The 21216-nt window shown below is 42.1% G+C and overlaps 1 protein-coding gene across 6 annotated transcripts in view; it reads left to right on the top strand.

The window, feature by feature from the left end:
• Positions 1-1986: 1986 nt before the first annotated feature.
• pde1a (phosphodiesterase 1A, calmodulin-dependent) overlaps positions 1987-21216 on the top strand; it is a 615382-nt gene continuing 596152 nt past the window's right edge. For 2 of the 6 annotated variants that reach the window (XM_068035560.1, XM_068035562.1), the window contains exon 1: positions 1988-2160. In XM_068035560.1, the coding sequence (XP_067891661.1) occupies positions 2091-2160 (70 nt within the window). In that variant the 5' untranslated portion in view covers positions 1988-2090. Of the gene's footprint in view, positions 2161-21216 lie in introns of all 6 variants that reach the window. The other 4 variants (XR_010975386.1, XM_068035558.1, XM_068035561.1 and 1 more) reach the window with 3 other exon arrangements.

Here is a 21216-nt window from a genome sequence, read left to right as displayed (position 1 = left end):
GGATCTATCTCACCAGAATGGGGAAGGGGGATAAAATCAGTACTGTGCCGTGCCTATGTACCAAAATATAATAGAATTTATGCATGCCAGTGTAATATTTGACCACTGTACTATGCATTATGATCTCTGACAACTGATAAGTGATATATTTTTACTTACAGATGCACCATGTTTCTCTCTCTCCTGCCTGTTAAATTCTGTTGTCTTCATGGGTCCTCCTTCAATAGGTTGCTATGCTACTTCACCATCAAACTCCCTAGTGCTTTTTTTTTTAAAGAGAATGAAACTGGCCAGCATGTATCTCACTCTCAACAATAATGTAAAGTATTTGAGCATCTATTACAATCTCACTAGCTGCTGTCATCTTAAATATATAGGCCATCAAATATATTGAGCTGGGGTGACACATCAGGTAGTCCAAATGGGTGTACTTGGTTTCCTGATTCAGGACCTTTTGTAAGGGGCTTGGGAGGCTGGTGAGTAAATTGGAGTACTCTAGTGAAAATTGGGATGCTTATTGAGTTTAAAAAAAATAGAGAATTCATTTTGAGGACACTGTGCTGCAGAATGCATTTTTTGTTTGAACAAAACAACTTTTATACCCCGCATAAATCCAACCATTTTAAGGTATGCCAGTGTTATGTACATTGTTTTACTGAAGAAGAACTACGTTGTTTAAATATCTAACAAAATGGTCAAATAATGGGCTGAATTTTCACTTTGGAGGCGGGAAAGAGGAGTCCTGAAACTACCCCCGCGGGGAAACTATCATTTGTTGGAATTTTGACTGGGGCGCCCTCTTAATTGGCCTGGAGACAGGTTCCCTTTCCAATTAAGATTAGCAGGCAGGCTCTCAATGCTGGAGGGTCAATCAGAGGCCTTCCAACTTCAGAGGAGCAGCAGGCTAGTAACTCAGAGGGTGCTTCAACATGAAGGTGCCTTCTCAGCAACTTTTTAAAACTTTAATTTAAAAATAGAAATAGCAGCCAGGCCACCACTGTGTAGGGGTTTGGGGAAGGAATCCCTATATAGGGCAGCCTTTGGCTACACAAACACCCAGGCAGGCAGGGAGGCTTGTAAGCATGCATGGAGTGCTGACACCTCGGCCTGCTGCTGCCTCCAGGCAATTGAACTGTCCCCTGTTGGTTTGGGAAACTCCCACTTGGTCTCAATTGCCTATCCTTAACAAGGCTCTTAATGAGCCTAATTCGCTGCCCGCCTCGTGGGGACAGGCAGCACTGTGGGCCCCAAACTTGCCTCGGCTAAAACGGCCAACGCCAGAATGAGGTCAGGTATTTTTGGGTCCTGTCCATCTCCGTTCCTGTCCTCAGTGGGGCTGGAAAATCTTGCCCAATGTGCCTAGAATATTGAGAGAGAGATTTGCGAAATGCATACAAGGTTGTTTACAGTGAAAGATTTTTTTTAAAGAGTAATCTAGGTTACTTTACTTTGCATGCAGGGCATTGTGCAAAAAATCCTTAAGATTCAGTAGAACTTGAGATGCCTACTGATATTTACGTACAAGCATGTTTGAGCATCCTTGGGGTTTTCTACTCAATGTTGTAATTTTACAGAGTAATGCTCAGCAGAAGTTGCAATAAATTGCATAATGGATTTTATGGTGGATTTAAGAAGACTGAATGCTGCAGAAATCAACAAAAAAGGATGTCAACCCTCTCTCTTTTCATTGCCATTTAAGAACAATGACAAAAACATGAAACATTTTACTTAAGAGCATTTTAACTTTTGTAAATTCCCCATCTAAAACATAAAAGTGAAATAGTAGTAATTGATTATATTTCAACTTGTAGCACTGACAAATGAAACTGATAGATTCAATGAAAATCATCACACATTCTGAGAGCATTGTGGAGAGGCAGAGACAGACACATTTTAATTGGCTGATGAGCTGTGAGATGCACATCCTGTTATGTTAAGTACTGAATTCACTCAATGGTGAAGCATTCTAGCCAGAAGGCGTGTGGTTAGGTTTAAAAGCTGATTTTCAGTGTACTAGTGTAAGTACTGTATATGTTAGCAAGCCTAAACCAAGACCAGTTGGATTATACAGAAATATTACAAACATTGGGATGAAGAAGAGTGGATTTGATAAACATCAGGATGCCACATTCAACACTGAAAAAATAAGTCACAAGTTGGGTAAGGAAAAACATTTTTTACATAAGCATTTTTTGCAATTTAATATATCTAAACCTTTTTTATATTTCAACTGATCATTGCACTAATACTTTTAAACTGGAGGGTGATGGAGCAAATATACATAAATTATAAATACAGTAAACATATAGCTTCATCAAGTTAAGCTTTATTCATTTATTTAAGGCAACATTAGTTATAAGTGCAAGGTAAATGGAAATCGTAATATTTTCTTAACAAAAATGTTGCAGAATTCATGTATTTAGTTACACACTTGCTGTCAAATGAATTGATCTGAAAATATCTAGCTAAAACCCTGAAGAAGAATGTTAGTTTAATTATACTTGTAAAGTCCCAATGCCTTTATCATTGCTAATTGCACAGTGTTATCAGTTACACATCTGAAATAATTTAATTGAAATTTATCTATTTTTACACTTATGTATAATCAGATTTAACTTGGGAGAGGGTGCTGCTATGAGTGAGCAGATAAAATTATCTAGTCTAGTTCAGTCCTTCAATTGATAGTTGAGCATATGATGCAGTTGTATCTATACCTCATATACAAGTAATTAAACTGCTGTCTTATGTTGCTTACAACTTGTGTATTAACATTTTTCTCCATTGTGTAATCTAAATTGAAACTCAAGAACTCTGAGGCCACAAATGCATTAAATGTATTTTTCTTCTTCCTGTAGTGTTTATAGAGTAGGTATAAAATTGTTAGCCTGAAAAATGCATAACTATTTTTGCAAGATCCTTTTATGCTTGGATTTGAATTTCTAAAATTTCAAGATGAAAAACCAGTTTGCAAAATTACTGATTCAGTATTTCAATCCAAGCAAATACAAACATTTTAGAAAAGATTTATCTAGTATAAATTTGATTAGAGTCTCTCAGTTTGAAATGTAGCAGTAGATTATCTAACATCAAAGTATGCTGAGCATTAGAAGCTGGTCAGTTGAAGCTTTGGCCTCAACCAAGATACTGCATCGTATGTTGTGTTTCCATCAAAAATTCCAACAGGTGGAAGGCACTTTGGAATCTGTGCCTCAATCAAGTGCATGTTTTATTTGGACATCACCAACTGGCAATTAACTGGTCAACTTTAGCATAATTTAATTCATAAATTATTTTTACATTTGAAGATCTTCAAAAAAGCAAAATGTGGTATCCTAGTTATATAAATATAACATTATGTGGGGAGATTTTTTTCAAACTGTTTTGAATTTAAAAGCTTTATTTTGTAATGTGTACTAAGGTGGTTGCATTCACCTGAATTTAATACATGATGGAACTACACAAAATAGTCTTTTTGGGGGCATCAGTTGCTAAGCAACATAAGACAGGTGGTTTCTTAGGGGTTAAATTGTTAACAATAGCATGTCATAAATTAGGGAGAAATTAGAATAGCCATAAAGTATAATGCGGTTAGTTGCTTTCGCGAGAGGTTTGTTTTTGCATCTGACGTGATTCATGTATTGCTATGCAAGATCAAAATATCAAAACAAATGGAAAAAACTATGATTCCCCTTTTAAAATATTTTGAAGCTTTTTTTTTAAAAAGAAGTAGCTTTTTAATTCCTTTTAATTTCACAATGTCTAGTTTTACATAATGGTTGTAGAGCAATTTGCTTGAATAATATATTTTAGACAGGTTATAATAGTTTAACTTGACATCAAAGTTTCAGAACTGGGGGTAGATTTTGACTTTGTGCAATAGTGTAAAATGGGTAATAGTGAACTGGCAGCCCATTTTTACATCTCCCAGCTTTATTTCCATTGACTTCTCCAGTGTGAATGGGCCTCCTATGCCTGACCTAATGTAAGATGGTGAGACTTGGCATGAAACTCCTCAATCTGCTCACGTGGTTCTTGTCAGGCAAGAGTGGTGGGGGTGTTAATACGCCCCTTTTGTATGTGTTTTTTACAAAGTAATTTGCAAAGCACGTTTCTTTGGCCTGGATTTTCTATTGGGTGGCAAAGCTTTACCTGGCAACTGTGGGTAAAACCATTTTCTCAGTGGAGCTGTCATGAGTGGTAATGACATATTATTTATGTGACGAGGTTATGGTAACTTAGGTGCAACCATGCAATTAAAGTTGTATGCTCCTTTTTTTTTCATAAAAGCAGAACTTAGTGTTTTCTACAGTCTTGTTTTGAGTGGGACGGAAATCCATGTGTTTCCACTTTAATCATGCTGCACTCATCATGTCTTTTGCAAAGAAAAATTAAATGTGTAACCACCAACTTGTGCTGAATTGGATATGCTTTTTTTTTCTTCACTAGCAGCAAGCTTTAGTGCGAGCATTAAATTATCTGAATATCTCAGCTAAATTTAAATATTTCAAGCACTGGGTTGTGGCCAAGAGTAGAAAATAGTTGCTGCTGCAAATGTAATTATGTAATTATTTACCATGAGCAGTAAGCCCATATCACCAGTCCAGAGTTCATCTAGTGTTTGTACCTTGTAGTCATTGTGAATGGTAGCAAAGTGGGTATTTTATGGGATTAGTAATCCAGAGGCCTGGATTAATGATCTGGAAACATGAGTTCAAGGGCTGAATTTTGAAAGCTCGCCCCTGATCTCAAAAGGTGTGGTGCACGCGCAACTTGTGCACTTCTGAGCCACCGCGATATTTTGCGCGGCGGCTCATTTACATGGAGAGGGTGGAACGACTGCCCCCAATGACATTGAGGGGGCGGGCAACCACTCCATCCCTGGCAATGGCATCTGGCACCATTTTTAAAGGGCTTCAAGTACTTACTGGCAATTTTAATTTTTTAAATTACATGGAGTGAAAATGCAAAGTTATAACTTTAATAATAGATTGAAACCTCTCTCATTCCCCCCCAATGACCATTTAATGTCTTTTACACATGGAGAAAACTTTTCTTCCCATCACCAACTTTGCTCCCCAAGCTTTTTGTTAAATTTGCCCTTCAACCTCTTCCCACCATCCCCTCAGCCAATAGAAGTAGTTTTCCCCACTTACCCCATCCTGAAAGTTTCACTCCTCACCCGCCGCCCCCCCCCCCCCCCACCAGTGTTGCACCTTGGATCTCTGAATGGAGATCTGAAGGCGTGGGACTTCTGGCCACCGGCTGGAATATTGGCGTGGGATGGCCGTCGTTAAAAGGTCGGTTATTATGCACTCATTAAAATGTATTAACATATGCAGATTCGTTTTTTTGCCGAACGGCGGCGGGGCCACTCTGAGGAAGGACATCTGCTGTCCTTACCCAGCCTTGCCTATATGTGACTCCATACCCACAGCACTGTGATTGACTCTTAATTGTCCTTTGAAATGGCCTGACAAGCCATTCAGTTGTCAAGAAGATGGCTCACTACCACCTTCTCAAGGGCAATTAGGGATGGGCCATAAATGCTAGCTTTGCCAATGACACCCACATGCTGTGAATAAATAAAATCATTTATATTATGGAATTTTGTCAAAATACAACAAATATAACAGAAAATGGGAATTTAAAGGTTTCAGGTTGTCCAATAATTATTTTTACAACATGCCCTACATCAACAGTTTAAGTGGATCAAAAAGTTTTTTTTGTAAGTTATAGGTGGAAAAGACTTTTTGCAGATGGGCAGACTGTTAAATTGCATAGAAAAGAAAGAATATTGTCCATAAATATATTTATTGCATGACTTTTAAAAAAATGAAGTAAGATAGCAAAAGTTATAGAATCAAAGAAACTAGGGCATGATTTTGTGCCTACTGTGAATGGGTAGAAAATCTAGCCTCAGTCATAGATTTTAGATCAAACTGGTGATGGGTTGAAGAAACTAGATGTTTAAAATGAGGAAAATGACAGCAAAACTATTGGAAACCCTGAACTATCTATGCCAGTGGTTTGTAAGCTACTTTTGCCTTTCAATTAATAAATTTATTTACAACACAATCTCCACGAAATGCTCTCATTAAACTTAAAGTCTATATTACCCCATTCCTGAAAATCATAGAAACATAGAAAATAGGAGCAGGAGTAGGCCATTCGGCCCTTCAGGCTTGCTCCGCCATTCAAAAAAGATCATGGCTGATCGTCTAAAATCAATGTTGTATCAGAGATGTCTGTTGAGATATTCTACATCCTCTCTATATTCTTGGTATAACACAATCACCTTGTATTTCAATTTTGATGCACTAAACAAAAGAAATGTTCTCTTAAGAATAACGTGAGTTGATTGTGCTAAATGACCTGTATATTAAAATCTTTGGGCTATACTATGCAGGCTGAGGGGATTTGTCTGCTCTCTGAATTATCAGCCAACAATGCTACGTTTGCTTGCATTTGCGCTGTCGAGTCCTGCAGACTATTTCCTGACCACTATTGTGAGTAAGTACCAACTCTGAGTTGATGGTTCCTGCCATCCATGGCAATTATGTGAGCTAAACCAGCTGTTTTGTTGTGTGATGTGATGTCCCTTTAAGATCTTAGTATGCTAATGAGTCAAGTACCAGGACACAGTCGTGTGCCGACATGCCAGTCTCGCGCTGCTATTGTAACATCAAGAGGCAAGTCCTGTAAATAGATAGCTCTGTGCTGAATATACCTGTTAGCTGTTAATAAACCTGTTTGAGATCTTCAATCAACTGAACTCCACGTATCTCATTTATGTTGCATCAGACAACATAAACAGCTTCTCCTTGCAGTCTTCAGTGAAGGTCAAGCTGCCTGCTTGAAGTGTACTGGCTGAATTATGCTGAGGCAAGGGAGTGAGGAAATTGAAATACTGCTACAGGCTTTAAAGGCCTTTGGCTGCTACAAAGGAGCTGGAGGATCTTGTGGCCATGGTACAGCCTATGGAGGGAACAGGAAATCTTGGGTGGAATCATATCAGACCTGCACGCAGAAGGGAGGGCAGTAACGGGTCGGGAACCTGGTTTGTAAGAAGTGGACTTTGCCATGGCTCTGTAACTCATCCAAGGTATTAACATCCTGCGTCTAGGTTTCCCGACTAATCAGAGAGGGCAGGCAGGATGACTCACCGAATTTATCAAAGGAAGGATTTCTAGTTAAAGAGACCTTGGCAGGGGTCAGAATGTCTAACCTGTACATTGATTCCTGTGGCCTCAGCAACCACAGAAATGGAAAGGAGACCTGGGAAGGCAGTCATCCAGGTCTCAATCTTACCTGGGGTTTCTCCTGCTGGATCTGAGGGACTGAAATGTAGTGATCCTTCCCAAGGGTAGGAAGAAGAGGCCAGTCTGTACAACCAAGCAGGCCTGGATGGAAGTAGCCGAGGATATGGGCAGCAGGCATATGTCCCTCGAACCTGGAAACAGTGCACCAAGAGGTTCACGAAGGGCAGGAAAGGTGAGTGGCATAACACTTTCAGGTGCCAACCTCCAAACTTTGATCTTCCCAGCATTCTTCTGCACAACACTCCTCAGACCAACACACATTGCAGCTCCACTCTTTCCTCTCTTCTGACACTGCCATCCTCACATCCCCATCTGAACAGCCAAAACTTTCACTCACCCTCATCTTTGGGCCATTTCACACCCATGCCTCACAGTCATCCTCCACAAATGTTCTTTCCTCCTCCTCCTCCACACAATCCATTTCTCACACTCATGACTTCCTTGCAGGAGAAGAGAATACACAACCTGGGGAAAGGCAGAGAACCAGGGTGGCTCTCCAGTGATCGTCACCTTGACGATCACTGGCATTGTGTGCCCTCCTGGTCAACTGGGAAGGAAGTCTTATTTCAGGAGGCTGCAGATATCAGCAATGACCTGCTGTGAAAACCTGAGGCACTGGTGCTCACACATGTTGAGAGAGCTGCTCCTCTGCATGTAGACCCTTTGTTTGGGGGAGGGGTCTTTCCTCCTTTGAGCTAGATCTCTGTGTCCATCCCCTCTGACCTGTGGAGTGGCATGTGACTGAGAAGAAGGCAGCTGGTGCCGCTGCTGATGTTGCTCCTGGTACTGTTGGTATTGCTGGTGGTGCTGCTCCTTGTTCCTTATCAGAGGTTCAAGGTAGAGCCGCATAAGCTTCTCCCATGCTGTGGTGAAGGCTGGCAGCAGGAAAGTGCAGATCAAGGTGAACTGACTTCAAAGAACCTGTCTAGCAGTAAGAGCACGCTCTCAGAAGTGCTGTGAGCACCAGCCTCTCACCTAGGCATGGCTGCAGCTATTCAGTTTCACTATTTGAAAGCTTCCCAGCCTATCCGTTTCATGGAAGTAGCGCTCTCAGTTGTGTTCTTGTCTGGTTGACCCTGGGGCGGGGGGGGGGGGGGGGGGGCGCTACACAGCTTAGGAAACCTATGTGGAAGCTGTTACAGCTAGAATGCTGTGTTAAATCCTGAGTTAGTTGCCTCTTTGAATATTTTAATCACTTAACTGACAGTTCCATGGGTGTTACATGCTCGCCTGCAAACCTGCCCAGCTTAATCCGGTAGTGGGCGGGATCATATCTGGTTCTTGATCCGATGCCACTTTTTGGATCTTTAACCCCTTTGCTCACACTCGAACCTGCCTCCCCTTGGCAGTTAAAATTCTTCCCCTTCAGCCTGGATGAGCAGGGTGGAGGCCTACACTCTACAGATAGATATCCTTAGTCATCGTTCAAAATTAATTTTGCCAGAACATAATTGTTAACAGTGTTAAAAGGAACAAAGGATTTGATGGCTGCATTTATTTAACAAAAGGCAACTTGCATCCACCAACATTCCAGTAAAGAGGACAGGTCACACAGATGCACCCTGTTTTGACAGCCAAACCATTGAACAACTGTTGCAGGAACTCGAGCAGAGGAGGAATGCCCTGTTTCTCTGATATAGGATGAAGTGTGTGAAGGCTGTGGCATGAAGGGCATGGAAAGAAATGATTGAAGTCATCAACAATGGCAGCACTGTGCCAAGGAGCTAAGAACAATACAGAAATAAATTTAATTTCACCAGGAAAGGGAACGTAAGTGTGAAACTTTACACTGGTTTAAAAATATTTGAGATTCTTGTAGCAATTACCTAGTGCTTCGTATTGCTCAGTGTAATGAACTAGTTAAAATTGATTTTTTTTCAAAGATGGTGATTCATGTAAGGATGGTACATCATGCATAATAAGGATTAACTTGCTTATGGTTATCTGCAAGGAGCTAATGCATGAGTAAAAGAGTGCCACTTCACAAAAATGCCAACTATTTCTGAATGCAAAGATAAAAGACATTGCTAATGATGTTGTATCAAACCATAAAAGTCTTCCATGCCTTTACAGAAGAAGATAGCATTGAACATGAAGCAAGTGACAATTAATGGAGGATGACCTGCTACAATTGAGAAGGTCACTCTATTTGGGGAAAGAACATTAGAACTCCAGCAACATAACCTGAGCGGATTATTAGATATGGTGAAGGAGGTGGGCATGTCCCCATTGAAGGTTTGTTCCCTTTCCTTTCTTCTTTCCAGTTCTTGGTCACTGTGCCTGAAAATGTCAACTTTCAGCAACTTCCTGCGCAGATGACTTTGATCATGAGGTCCATTCATACACATTCATTGAATAATTAATTTGCTTACATGTTTGATTATCTTCTTTATCTTCACTGGATTGAGAGAGCATTTGGAGACTGGACCCTCCATGGAGCATGCTGGAAGCACCTAGTCAGATACCACCTCACAATTCCAAGAAATGGCATGCAGTAGTTCCATTACATCTACTTAGGCCAATTATAGATAGAATGTATGAGGGAATCATAGAGGTGGAGCTACTGAACATTGGACAGCAGGAGCTGAAAGAGTAGGAGGAAGAAAAGGAAGCTGCCTGTCTTCAAAAGAAGCAAGCTCCTTTAGGGAGTGAACCCAGCTCTCTGGCATAGCATACAAAGGATAAAAATGCTATCAGAGCACTTGATTGTTGCAGTCATTGGGTGATATGCCCAGCAGCTTCTACGCCATGGTGACGGTAGTGTATAGGAGTCCACATCCTGCATATGAGGAGGTGATGCACAGTATTGAAAGCATCTGGACAGCCTTGGAGTGAATGGCTGCTCCAGAGCCATCTGCTGTGCATCCCCTCAAAGCTGAGGCCTTGTCAGTTTTGGATTCTTTCATGAATTCCCTGATTACTGCAATACAGGCCCTCTGTTGCACTGTGGCAACCTCCATGCACAGGCTCCGATATAAAGCAGTTTTTCTCAATAACTGAAACTTAAAACTCTGTTTGCAAGTGCTGTCTTTTATGCGGTCAGCTAACACACATCACATGACTAGCAGTGGAACAGAAAATCAGTTCATTCTGATGACATAAGCGGAATAAACCTGATTAATTTGAATACCTGCACCTCCTTCAGGTTCAGTACTGTGGAAGCTTTCCCACCTGAAGGCAGGAAGCTTGTGGGAAATTCAATGGAGAGCAGAGACCAGGCATTACAGGTTCCTACACATATTTCTTGTTGACTACACCTCCTGTTGAGGTGCTCCTGGGGCATTATGCCTCAAAAAAAAAATCAGCCCTTATAATCTAATTGCCATTCACATCTCAGTGAACAGACATCTGTATACCTTGGCTAGAGCATGATGTAGAATCAGCAATATACCTAGCATCGAAGGCCCTGCATTTGTCTAAGTAGACAATGATCTCAAACTAGTAGCTGCACTGTAACACTTCAGATGTTATGGGGCAGATTTTAATCCCCTTCACCCAGTGGAAATAGTGCAGGCAGGAGGTTAAGAGGATGGTAGTGTGATGCAGTGTTTCCAACAGATTCCCATCCTCCCACCATCTTAACTTAATCGAGAAAAGGCATGGGAAGACTGCCCAAACCTGGCGGAAGGGGGCCTATTTTCAGTGGCAAGTTAAGATCCAATGACATCACAGTTCTGCAATGGTATTTTACCTCCCAGATTTGCGAGGCCCAGACAGGGTCAGCGATGACAGCTGACTCATGGTGGGAGCCATAATGGCAAAAGAGGACAAGGTGAATTTAAAAATGTAACTTTTTGTGGAATCGTCATGGGCTAGAAGAAGTAAGAGTGACTGGACCCTGCAAGGAGTCCTAGAGCCTTCTCTCTCTCTTCCAGCATTGGTATGGCTGCCAACCCCTTTCACTAGCATTAATGTTATGTTGGGGACTGTTCATGTGCATCCCTTGGGTCCAACCCAACTTTTGCTCACACCAACCAGCCATGATATAATTCCAGCCAGTTTTGGGCATGAAAGTATCCTGTTTTATTCAGAAAAAGCGAGGAATCAAAATTATGCTGAGCTCCCAATGAGGGCTTACCTCCTGTCTCGCACTGGTTAAAATTGACCCTTGTGTTTCAAATTGCTTGTTGTATATTCTAAATCTGATTGACCTTGTTGTTTCATTAAAGTCTTATAGATCATTAAATCTTTATACTTTAAAAGATTCAGAAAGTAGTAAACAGTAGTATAATGGCAGGACAATTGCCTCAAGCTGCTTGCCTTTCAAGTTTTATTGTTCTGGGATATGTTTTCAATTTGCAATAGATTAAACAAGCAGCTGTTTTAAGTAGTCCTTTTTCTTAGAACTATTGGATTCGAATTTAATTTGGTGGTAACTTTGCTTGGATCGCACAGTCAATTTAGTTTCGACCTAAAGGTGATCCTTTGAAAAGGTATTATCTGGGCTTCCCCTAATAGCTGTGTGTAAATGCACCATGTGATTTAGTTAGCTGTAAAAGAAAAGCTTTCAAGATCAATCCTTTTTGTTGAGTTAATTAATCTTGACTGGGAGCGTGCTGGTCATTCTACTGTTGGCTTCAGTCCCCTTGGACTAGTGACGGGAATTTTCAGCTAGTGTTCTTTATTTTTATTAATAATAAAGTATATGTATATGGACGTTAGATGAGGACGAGATTTGATTCTGCATTGATGTTGATTTCCTCAAGCTCAAATAACCACTTTTAGATACTATTTGTAGCTTTTAGAACATGGTTCCTTACTAACACCTTTATGAAAGGAGAGAGGAGAAAATTGGGAAGTAAACAAAGCTTTTTTGCCTTTGTAACTGTGGTTGGAGAACAGTCCCATGTTATTTTTGGCACAGCCATATACAATTATGCAATGGCATTTTGTCTTGCAATAGTGTATTTTAACATGATTTAAGTTTTTAGAATCAAGGGGTAGAGTTTCTGCTTTGGGCGCAATTAGGAAATTGCGTTGGTACAGTTAGGTTTCAAATTTCTGCTAAAATTCATTGGCTCCCAGTCCTATCTTTGTAACCTCCTCGAGCCCTGCAACTCTCCAAGGACTCGGCTTTCTGCTGACTCTGGCCTATTGTGCATCCTCCATTTTCTTTATCCCAACATTTGCAATAGTGTCTTTAGCTGTCTATGCCATAAGTTCCTGACTTCCTTTCTAAAACTTTCCTTCTCTCCACCTCTGTCCTCCCTTAAGATGCTCCGTAAAACCCTAACGCTTTGGCCAAGCATTTTGTCACCTGTTCAAATATCCTCAGTGTCAATTTTTGTCTGATTATGTTTCTGTGAAGCACCTTGGCAGGTTTTACTATGTTAAAGATGTTCTACAAATGCAAATTGTTACGCTCATGTACTTCAGTAGTGCATTGAAAACTGGTGGACGTTTAAGCCTGGTTTTGGCCAAATCTGCAATGGGTGGATATGGGAAATCGGCTGTTTAATGTTAGTTCTGGGATTTTCCATCAGAAGTTATGGCAGCCATGAATACATCTGCCCAAATATGGGCATGTGACTAGAAATGGTGCATTAATGATGGAGTGACATTGTATAAAACACATTTTCTGTCATTACTGTCGAAGAGATCCCAGCCACACAGTAATGCAAACCTCTTCTTGTGAGGTGTTCAAATGCACTCTCGCACTCTGTAATTTAAAAACAAAATGTGGACTTCCTCTTCAGCTGCAGTCTTCCTCCACTGCTGCTGATGACCAAGGCCTGCATCAGCCACATTGTGCACCCATTCCCCTGAGATAGGATTCTTGTTTGTACTGGGGAGTCTATCAGGAGAACAGCAAACATATTCTAATTTGGACTGCCATTGGAAAATTTCCAGGCTTGTGGTGAGCAAGTCAAGCTGGAGAACAGGTCACCACTCCAAATTCACTGTGACAACAGATATAGATTCGTTAACTACTTCCCTTGCTTTAGTGTACAATTAGAAGTGCTAGTAACAGGTTTCAAAAGGCTGATAGGATCTCTGTGTCAGAACATTAGTATTAAGACTTTCTTTCTTTGGCCTCCTTATCTCGAGAGACAATGGGTAAGCGCCTGGAGGTGGTCAGTGGTGTGTGGAGCAGCGCCTGGAGTGGCTATAAAGGCCAATTCTAGAGTGACAGGCTCTTCCACAGGTGCTGCAGAAAATTTGTTTGTCGGGGCTGTTACACAGTTGGCTCTCCCCTTGCGCTTTTGTCTTTTTTCCTGCCAACTGCGAAGTCTCTTCGACTCGCCACACTTTAGCTCCGCCTTTATGGCTGCCCACCAGCTCTGGTGAATGCTGGCAACTGACTCCCATGACTTGTGGTCAACGTCACAGGACTTCATGTCGCGTTTGCAGACATCAAGATATTCAGCAATGCTGTGCAACAACTAAAGGGAGAAAGGAAATCTGCTCCACTTGTTTAAGAAAAATCCTCATATTTAACTGCATCAGCCTTGGCTCAGTGGTAGCATTCTAGCATAAAAATCAGAAGGTTGTGAGTTCAAGTCCCATTCCAGAGATCTTTAATCTAGGTTAATACTTCAGTGCATTATGAAAGGAGGACGACACTGTCAGAGATGCCATCTTTGCATCAGACATTAACCTGAGACCTCATCTGCCCTCTAGAGTGGATGTGCATTATCCCATGGCATTATTCTGAGGAAGAGCAGGAGAGTTCTTCTTTGTGTCCTGGCCAATATTTATCCCTTTAACCTACATCCAAATTACAGATTAGTTGGTCATTATTTCATTACGGTTTGTGGGGTCTTGTGCGCAAATTGGCTGCTACAGTTTCTACATTCCAACAGTGACTACACTTCAAAAGTACGTCATTGACTTGTTACGACCAGGTGAGATAGGGGTCGAGGGGTTCCCCTCAGCCTTTGCCTGGTCTAACCGTAACAGGGTTTAATTTTAGAAACACTGTTTTTTAGCTCCCCCTCAGTGAACCCTTGTTCACTGCTTTCCAATTGTAAGGTAAAGAAATCAGACAGGTTTTCTTAGATTTAAACAAGAAAGGTGGAAGTTTGTTAATCTTAAACTCTAATTTGGTTAACGACTACGAATATGCAATGCGACCACGCTAGCATGCATACACGATAAACACACACACAGATGGAGATGAAAACAGTAGAAGGAATAAAGGGGAAAAAGTTTGAGGCAAAAATGTTACGGTCCTTTGAGTTCAATGTAGAGTCTTTGGTTGCCAGTAAGACTTGCTGTTCGTTGGGGTCCAGTGCACGCTTCAGTTTGTTTCGATTGTAGGAGTCGTCTTTCTCGCTGTTTAAGCGACTTCAGTGGGTCTGGAGGCTTGTGAGAAATTGAGAGAGCCAGCCAGGAGAGAGGCAGTCTTGTTCCAAGTTCAGTTGCAATCTGCAGTCTGACTCCAAACTGTCCGGTGTCTAGTTCAAAAAGCTTGGACAGCACATTAGTCATGTGGCCAGCTGGTTTAACCACTTCTCCATTTGTGGATTCTATCATCTTAGCAGATCCTGGAATGGGAGCTTCCTTACACCTTCAATGTCTGGTGCTCAAAATCCATTTAGGTTAATTGGACCAGAGAGTAGCTGCTTTGTCTCTACAAGCACCATTTTAGCATGCAAATGTCCTCCAGCCAAATGTCTGGTGATCTCTTTGAACAAGTAATTTTTTTTTTAGAGATACAGCACTGAAACAGGCCCTTCGGCCCACCAAGTCTGTGCCGACCAACAACCACCCATTTATACTAACCCTGCAACAATACCATATTCCCTACCACCTACCTACACTAGGGGCAATTTACAATGGCCAATTTACCTATTAACCTGCAAGTCTTTGGCTGTGGGAGGAAACCGGAGCACCCGGCGAAAACCCACGCGTTCACAGGGAGAACTTGCAAACTCCGCACAGGCAGTACCCAGAATCGAACCCGGGTCCCTGGAGCTGTGAGGCTGTGGTGCTAACCACTGTGCCACCCCAACGCCACTGTGCCACTTCACTCCAGCAACAGTTTAAAATTAATGTTCAAATGACAAAATTAATATGCCTCCTTCTTGGCAGGTGGGGGTCTTCCTGACAGGCTGTATAGCACTTTGGGATGTCCTGAGATTGTGTAAAGCGCTATATAAATGCAAGTTATTTCTTGTCATGAATAAGTGACATCAAAGTGTACACAGAATACATGCACACAATTCTTCTGTGAAAAAAGCCAAATTGAGAATTAAGAACAGACTGGCAAAACCTGAAATAATCTGGACATTTGATTATACCATACTTGCAAGTGGACAATAAAAAGTTTATGGAGATTTACAGGCTGAGCTGTTTTGAGGTAACAGGCCTTTAAAGACTAAAGTGGCTGAGCCACAAGCTGGAAAAATGTAGCCAAGTAGCAGAATTGGAGTAGATAATGAATCTATATCTGCTGTCACCGTTTCTAAATTTGTGGACATTTTGTTGTGAATTTTATCCAGTTATTAAAACTTTTTTACTGTTGTAGGCTCTTCAGGTTTAGACTGAGCGATTTTTTAAATTTATTTTTTGTCAATTTGAACCAGTGCCCAATTTTTATACTGTTGCTTTTAGTTTCGGTGACTGCAGCGTTGATAGCAACGGAGGTGCGTGAACGGGCTTACAGCTGAGAAGTCAATTTCAGCGTAAGTTTAAAAGTGAATTCCCTTTTGTTTTCGGAGGACCAGGGGACTGCTGGGTAAGGAAAAAGGTATATATTTGTGTGGTGGCTGTACCCGAGACACTACACGTGTAGTGTCTCCCACCCACCCTCCTCCTCTAACCAAAAAAAAAGGACTCTGGTGTGTTGATAAGGTAAACTTTTTATTTGGGAAGTTCTGTCCGTTGGATTGCTAACCTAACAAGTTTTGACTTTTTGTTTTTTTGGTTTTTCAGTAGATTTGTTGGGAATTTGGAATAGTGGGAATGGAGATTAAGGCAGTTGTATGTTCCTCCTGCAGAATGTGGGAGGTAAGGGTCGCCAAGAGTGTCCCTGCTGACTGCATCTGTGGGAAGTGCACCCAACTCCAGCTCCTCGAGAACTGCGTTAGGGAACTGGAGCTGGAGCTGGATGAACTTCGGATCATTCGGGAGGCGGAGGAGGTTATTGAGAGGAGTTATGGGGAGGTAGTCACACCTCAGGTAAAAGAAGTAGGTAGATGGGTTACCGTCAGGGGAAGGAGAGGGAACCAGCAGGCAGTCCAGGGATCCCCTGTGGCTGTTTCCCTCAACAACAGGTATACCGTTTTGGATACTGTTGCGGGGGACGACTTACCAGGGGTAAGCAATGGTATCTGGCACAGAGTCTGTCCCTGTTGCTCAGAAGGGAAGGGGGAAGAGGAGCAGAATATTAGTCATTGGGGACTCCATAGTTAGGGGAACAGATAGGAGGTTCTGTGGGAACGAGAGAGACTCACGGTTGGTATGTTGCCTCCCAGGTGCCAGGGTTCGTGATGTCTCGGATCGTGTTTTTGGGATCCTTAATGGGGAGGGGGAGCAGCCCCAAGTCGTGGTCCACATAGGCACCAACGACATAGGTAGGAAGAGAGATGGGGATTTAAGACAGAAATTTAGGGAGCTAGGGTGGAAGCTTAGAGCGATAACAACCAGAGTTGTTATCTCTGGGTTGTTGCCCGTGCCACGTGATAGCGAAGCGAGGAATAGGGAGAGAGAGGAGTTGAACACGTGGCTGCAGGGATGGTGCAGGAGGGAGGGATTTGGTTTCCTGGATAATTGGGGCTCTTTCTGGGGTAGGTGGGACCTCTACAAACAGGATGGTCTTCACCTGAACCAGAGGGGTACCAATATCCTGGGGGGGAGGTTTGCTAGTGCTCTTCGGGGGGGTTTAAACTAATTCAGCAGGGGAATGGGAACCCAAATTGTAGTGCCAGTGTACAGGATGTTGAGAGTAGTGAGGTCAGGGATATGGTTACAAGGAAGCAAGAGGGCGCTGGCAAACAAGAACCTGGTTTAAAGTGTGTCTATTTCAACGCCAGGAGCATCCGGAATAAGGTGGGTGAGCTTGCAGCATGGGTTGGTACCTGGGATCTCGATGTAGTGGCCATTTCGGAGACATGGGTAGAGCAGGGGCAGGAATGGATGTTGCAGATTCCGGGATTTAGATGTTTCAGTAAGAACAGAGAAGATGGTAAAAGAGGGGGGGGGGGGTGTGGCATTGTTAATCAAGGAGAGTATTACAGCGACAGAAAGGACGTTTGAGGACTCGTCTACTGAGGTAGTATGGGCTGAGGTTAGAAACAGGAGAGGTGAGGTTACCCTGTTGGGAGTCTTTTATAGACCTCCGAATAGTTCCAGAGATGTAGAGGAAAGGATAGCGAAGATGATTCTCGACAGGGGTGAGAGTAACAGGGTAGTTGTTATGGGGGACTTTAACTTTCCAAATATCGACTGGAAATACTATAGTTCGAGTACTTTAGATGGGTCAGTTTTTGTCCAGTGTGTGCAGGAGGGTTTTCTGACACAGTATGTAGACAGGCCAACCAGGGGCGATGCCACATTGGATTTGGTACTGGGAAATGAACCCGGCCAGGTGTTAGATTTAGATGTAGGTGAGCACTTTGGTGACAGTGATCACAATTCGGTTAGGTTTACCTTAGCGATGGGCAGGGACAGGTATATACCTCAGGGCAAGAATTATAACTGGGGGAAAGGAAATTATGATGCGATTAGGCAAGATTTAGGATGCGTAGGATGGGGAAGGAAACTGCAGGGGATGGGAACAATCGAAATGTGGAGCTTATTCAAGGAGCAGCTACTGCGTGTCCTTGATAAGTATGTACCTGTCAGGCAGGGAGGAAGTTGTCGAGCGAGGGAGCCGTGGTTTACTAAAGAAGTTGAAGCGCTTGTCAAGAGGAAGAAGAAGGCATATGTTAGGATGAGACGTGAAGGCTCAGTTAGGGCGCTTGAGAGCTACAAGCTAGCCAGGAAGGATCTAAAGGGAGAGCTAAGAAGAGCAAGGAGAGGACACGAGAAGTCATTGGTGGATCGGATCAGGGAAAACCCTAAGGCTTTCTATAGGTATATCAGGAATAAAAGAATGACTAGAGTTAGATTAGGGCCAATCAAGGATAGTAGTGGGAAGTTGTGTGTGGAATCAGAGGAGGTAGGGGAAGTGTTAAATGAATATTTTGCGTCAGTATTTACAGTAGAGAAAGAAAATGTTGTTGAGAATACTGAGATTCAGGCTACGAGGCTAGATGGGATTGAGGTTCACAAGGAGGAGGTGTTAGCAATTTTGGAAAGTGTGAAAATAGATAAGTCCCCTGGGCCAGATGGGATTTATCCTAGGATTCTCTGGGAAGCTAGGGAGGAGATTGCAGAGCCTTTGTCCTTGATCTTTATGTCGTCATTGTCGACAGGAATAGTGCCGGAAGACTGGAGGATTGCAAATGTTGTCCCCTTGTTCAAGAAGGGGAGTAGAGACAGCCCTGGTAATTATAGACCTGTGAGCCTCACTTCGGTTGTGGGTAAAATGTTGGAAAAGGTTATAAGAGACAGGATTTATAATCATCTTGAAAAGAATAAGTACATTAGAGATAGTCAGCACGGTTTTGTGACGGGTAGGTCGTGCCTCACAAACCTTATTGAGTTTTTCGAGAAGGTGACCAAACAGGTGGATGAGGGTAAAGCAGTGGATGTGGTGTATATGGATTTCAGTAAGGCGTTTGATAAGGTTCCCCACGGTAGGCTATTGCAGAAAATACGGAAGTATGGGGTTGAAGGTGATTTAGAGCTTTGGATCAGAAATTGGCTAGCTGAAAGAAGACAGAGGGTGGTGGTTGATGGCAAATGTTCATCCTGGAGTTTAGTTACTAGTGGTGTACCGCAAGGATCTGTTTTGGGGCCATTGCTGTTTGTCATTTTTATAAATGACCTGGAAGAGGGTGTAGAAGGGTGGGTTAGTAAATTTGCAGATGACACTAAGGTCGGTGGAGTTGTGGATAGTGCCGAAGGATGTTGTAGGGTACAGAGAGACATAGATAGGCTGCAGAGCTGGGCTGAGAGATGGCAAATGGAGTTTAATGCGGAAAAGTGTGAGGTGATACACTTTGGAAGGAGTAACAGGAATGCAGATTACTGGGCTAATGGGAAGATTCTTGTTAGTGTAGATGAGCAGAGAGATCTTGGTGTCCAGGTGCATAAATCACTGAAGGTTGCTAACCAGGTTAATAGGGCTGTCAAGAAGGCATATGGTGTGTTAGCTTTTATTAGTAGGGGGGTCGAGTTTCAGAGCCACGAGGTCATGCTGCAGCTGTACAAGACTCTGGTGAGACCGCAGCTGGAGTATTGCGTGCAGTTCTGGTCACCGCATTATAGAAAGGATGTGGAAGCTATGGAAAGGGTGCAGAGGAGATTTACTAGGATGTTGCCTGGTATGGAGGGAAGGTCTTACGAGGAAAGGCTGAGGGACTTGAGGTTGTTTTCGTTGGAGAGAAGGAGGAGGAGAGGTGACTTAATAGAGACATATAAGATAATCAGAGGGTTAGATAGGGTGGATAGTGAGCGTCTTTTTCCTCGGATGGTGATGGCAAACACGAGGGGACATAGCTTCAAGTTGAGGGGTGATAGATATAGGACAGATGTGAGAGGTAGTTTCTTTACTCAGAGAGTAGTAAGGGCGTGGAATGCCCTGCCTGCAGCAGTAGTAGATTCGCCAACTTTAAGGGCATTTAAGTGGACATTGGATAGACACATGGATGAAAATGGAATAGTGTAGGTCAGATGGTTTCACAGCTCGGCGCAACATCGAGGGCCGAAGGGCCTGTACTGCGCTGTAATATTCTAACTCTAATTCTAATACTGTCTAATTTTGCAGTGTTACTTTCTCCATATTATTTACTATCTTGTATACCTCCTGTATGAGGTTGCCTTGATAATGCTAATGAAGCTGCTAATTATATTGCTCATATTTTTGCTTACTGACAAATAGAACAAATATTTTCAGCATGCCATTTTAGTATTGCAGAAATATGTCTGTTCTCTACATTTATCCAGTCTTGTCACCCATGGTAATGTTGCTTACTTTTTTTCCTGTAATTCTATTCTGAATACGTTTTAATGCCCTTTGATGTCATCAGGATAAATTTGACAATAATGCTACATTTTAGATGGGCCTGATTGTTGCATTCAGTTGTGAACTGTTTTTGTGTATTTAAGAAATGCTAAATTGTTTCATGCCAGGTGTGCCATTCCTGCATTTTATATATAATTTGGGATAGTTACTTTCCTTTTGGAGCTCTTTTAATCTTGTTCGGTCCACAAGCGCTGCCAAGCGAATCTGCCAAATGACACTAAGTTGTTTTGGCATCAGCACGCAATCTCACTTTCTTACCCATGCCAACCTAGAGAACTAACAAAAGTGGACAATCATTTCAAAAAGGTAACACCACCCTCAAGAAGCTGATAATTCAAGAAAACCTGTGATACGTGAAAATAGTTAAATGGCGTTGTATGTATCCTTCCACAGAAATTAACATGCCTTCACTTCTATTGGAGGAAAAGAAACACAAGCACTTGAAAACTTGAAGTGGAAATCCAGAATTTGATGGCACAAAATTGGTGTATTTCCGTCGGGTTTTTTTAACACTGAGTAATTCATTTTTTTTTACTTCATTTTGATACATTTGTACTTTTCACAATTTTTTAAATAGCAAAGCAAAATGATATTTAGATTTTTGATAAACTAATACTTCTCCAAAAATTGCCTCTATCGATATTTACCCGCATTTACTCCCAACTACATCTGTTCGTGGGGCATTTTACCTTCAGGGCTCTTTTCTCCCCATCCAAATCCTTTCACAGAGATGCTGTCTTCTCCTTCAACCCTCCCAGTTCATATTATCTTCTTCTTCATCAATTCAACCTGATAACCTCCTTCTCTAACCCAGTTAATAAG

This window comes from Heterodontus francisci, chromosome 7, assembly GCF_036365525.1.
Source record: "Heterodontus francisci isolate sHetFra1 chromosome 7, sHetFra1.hap1, whole genome shotgun sequence".
Taxonomy (NCBI): domain Eukaryota; kingdom Metazoa; phylum Chordata; class Chondrichthyes; order Heterodontiformes; family Heterodontidae; genus Heterodontus; species Heterodontus francisci.
Note: the sequence above shows the minus strand (reverse complement) of the source record. Positions and strands in the feature narration are given on the sequence as shown.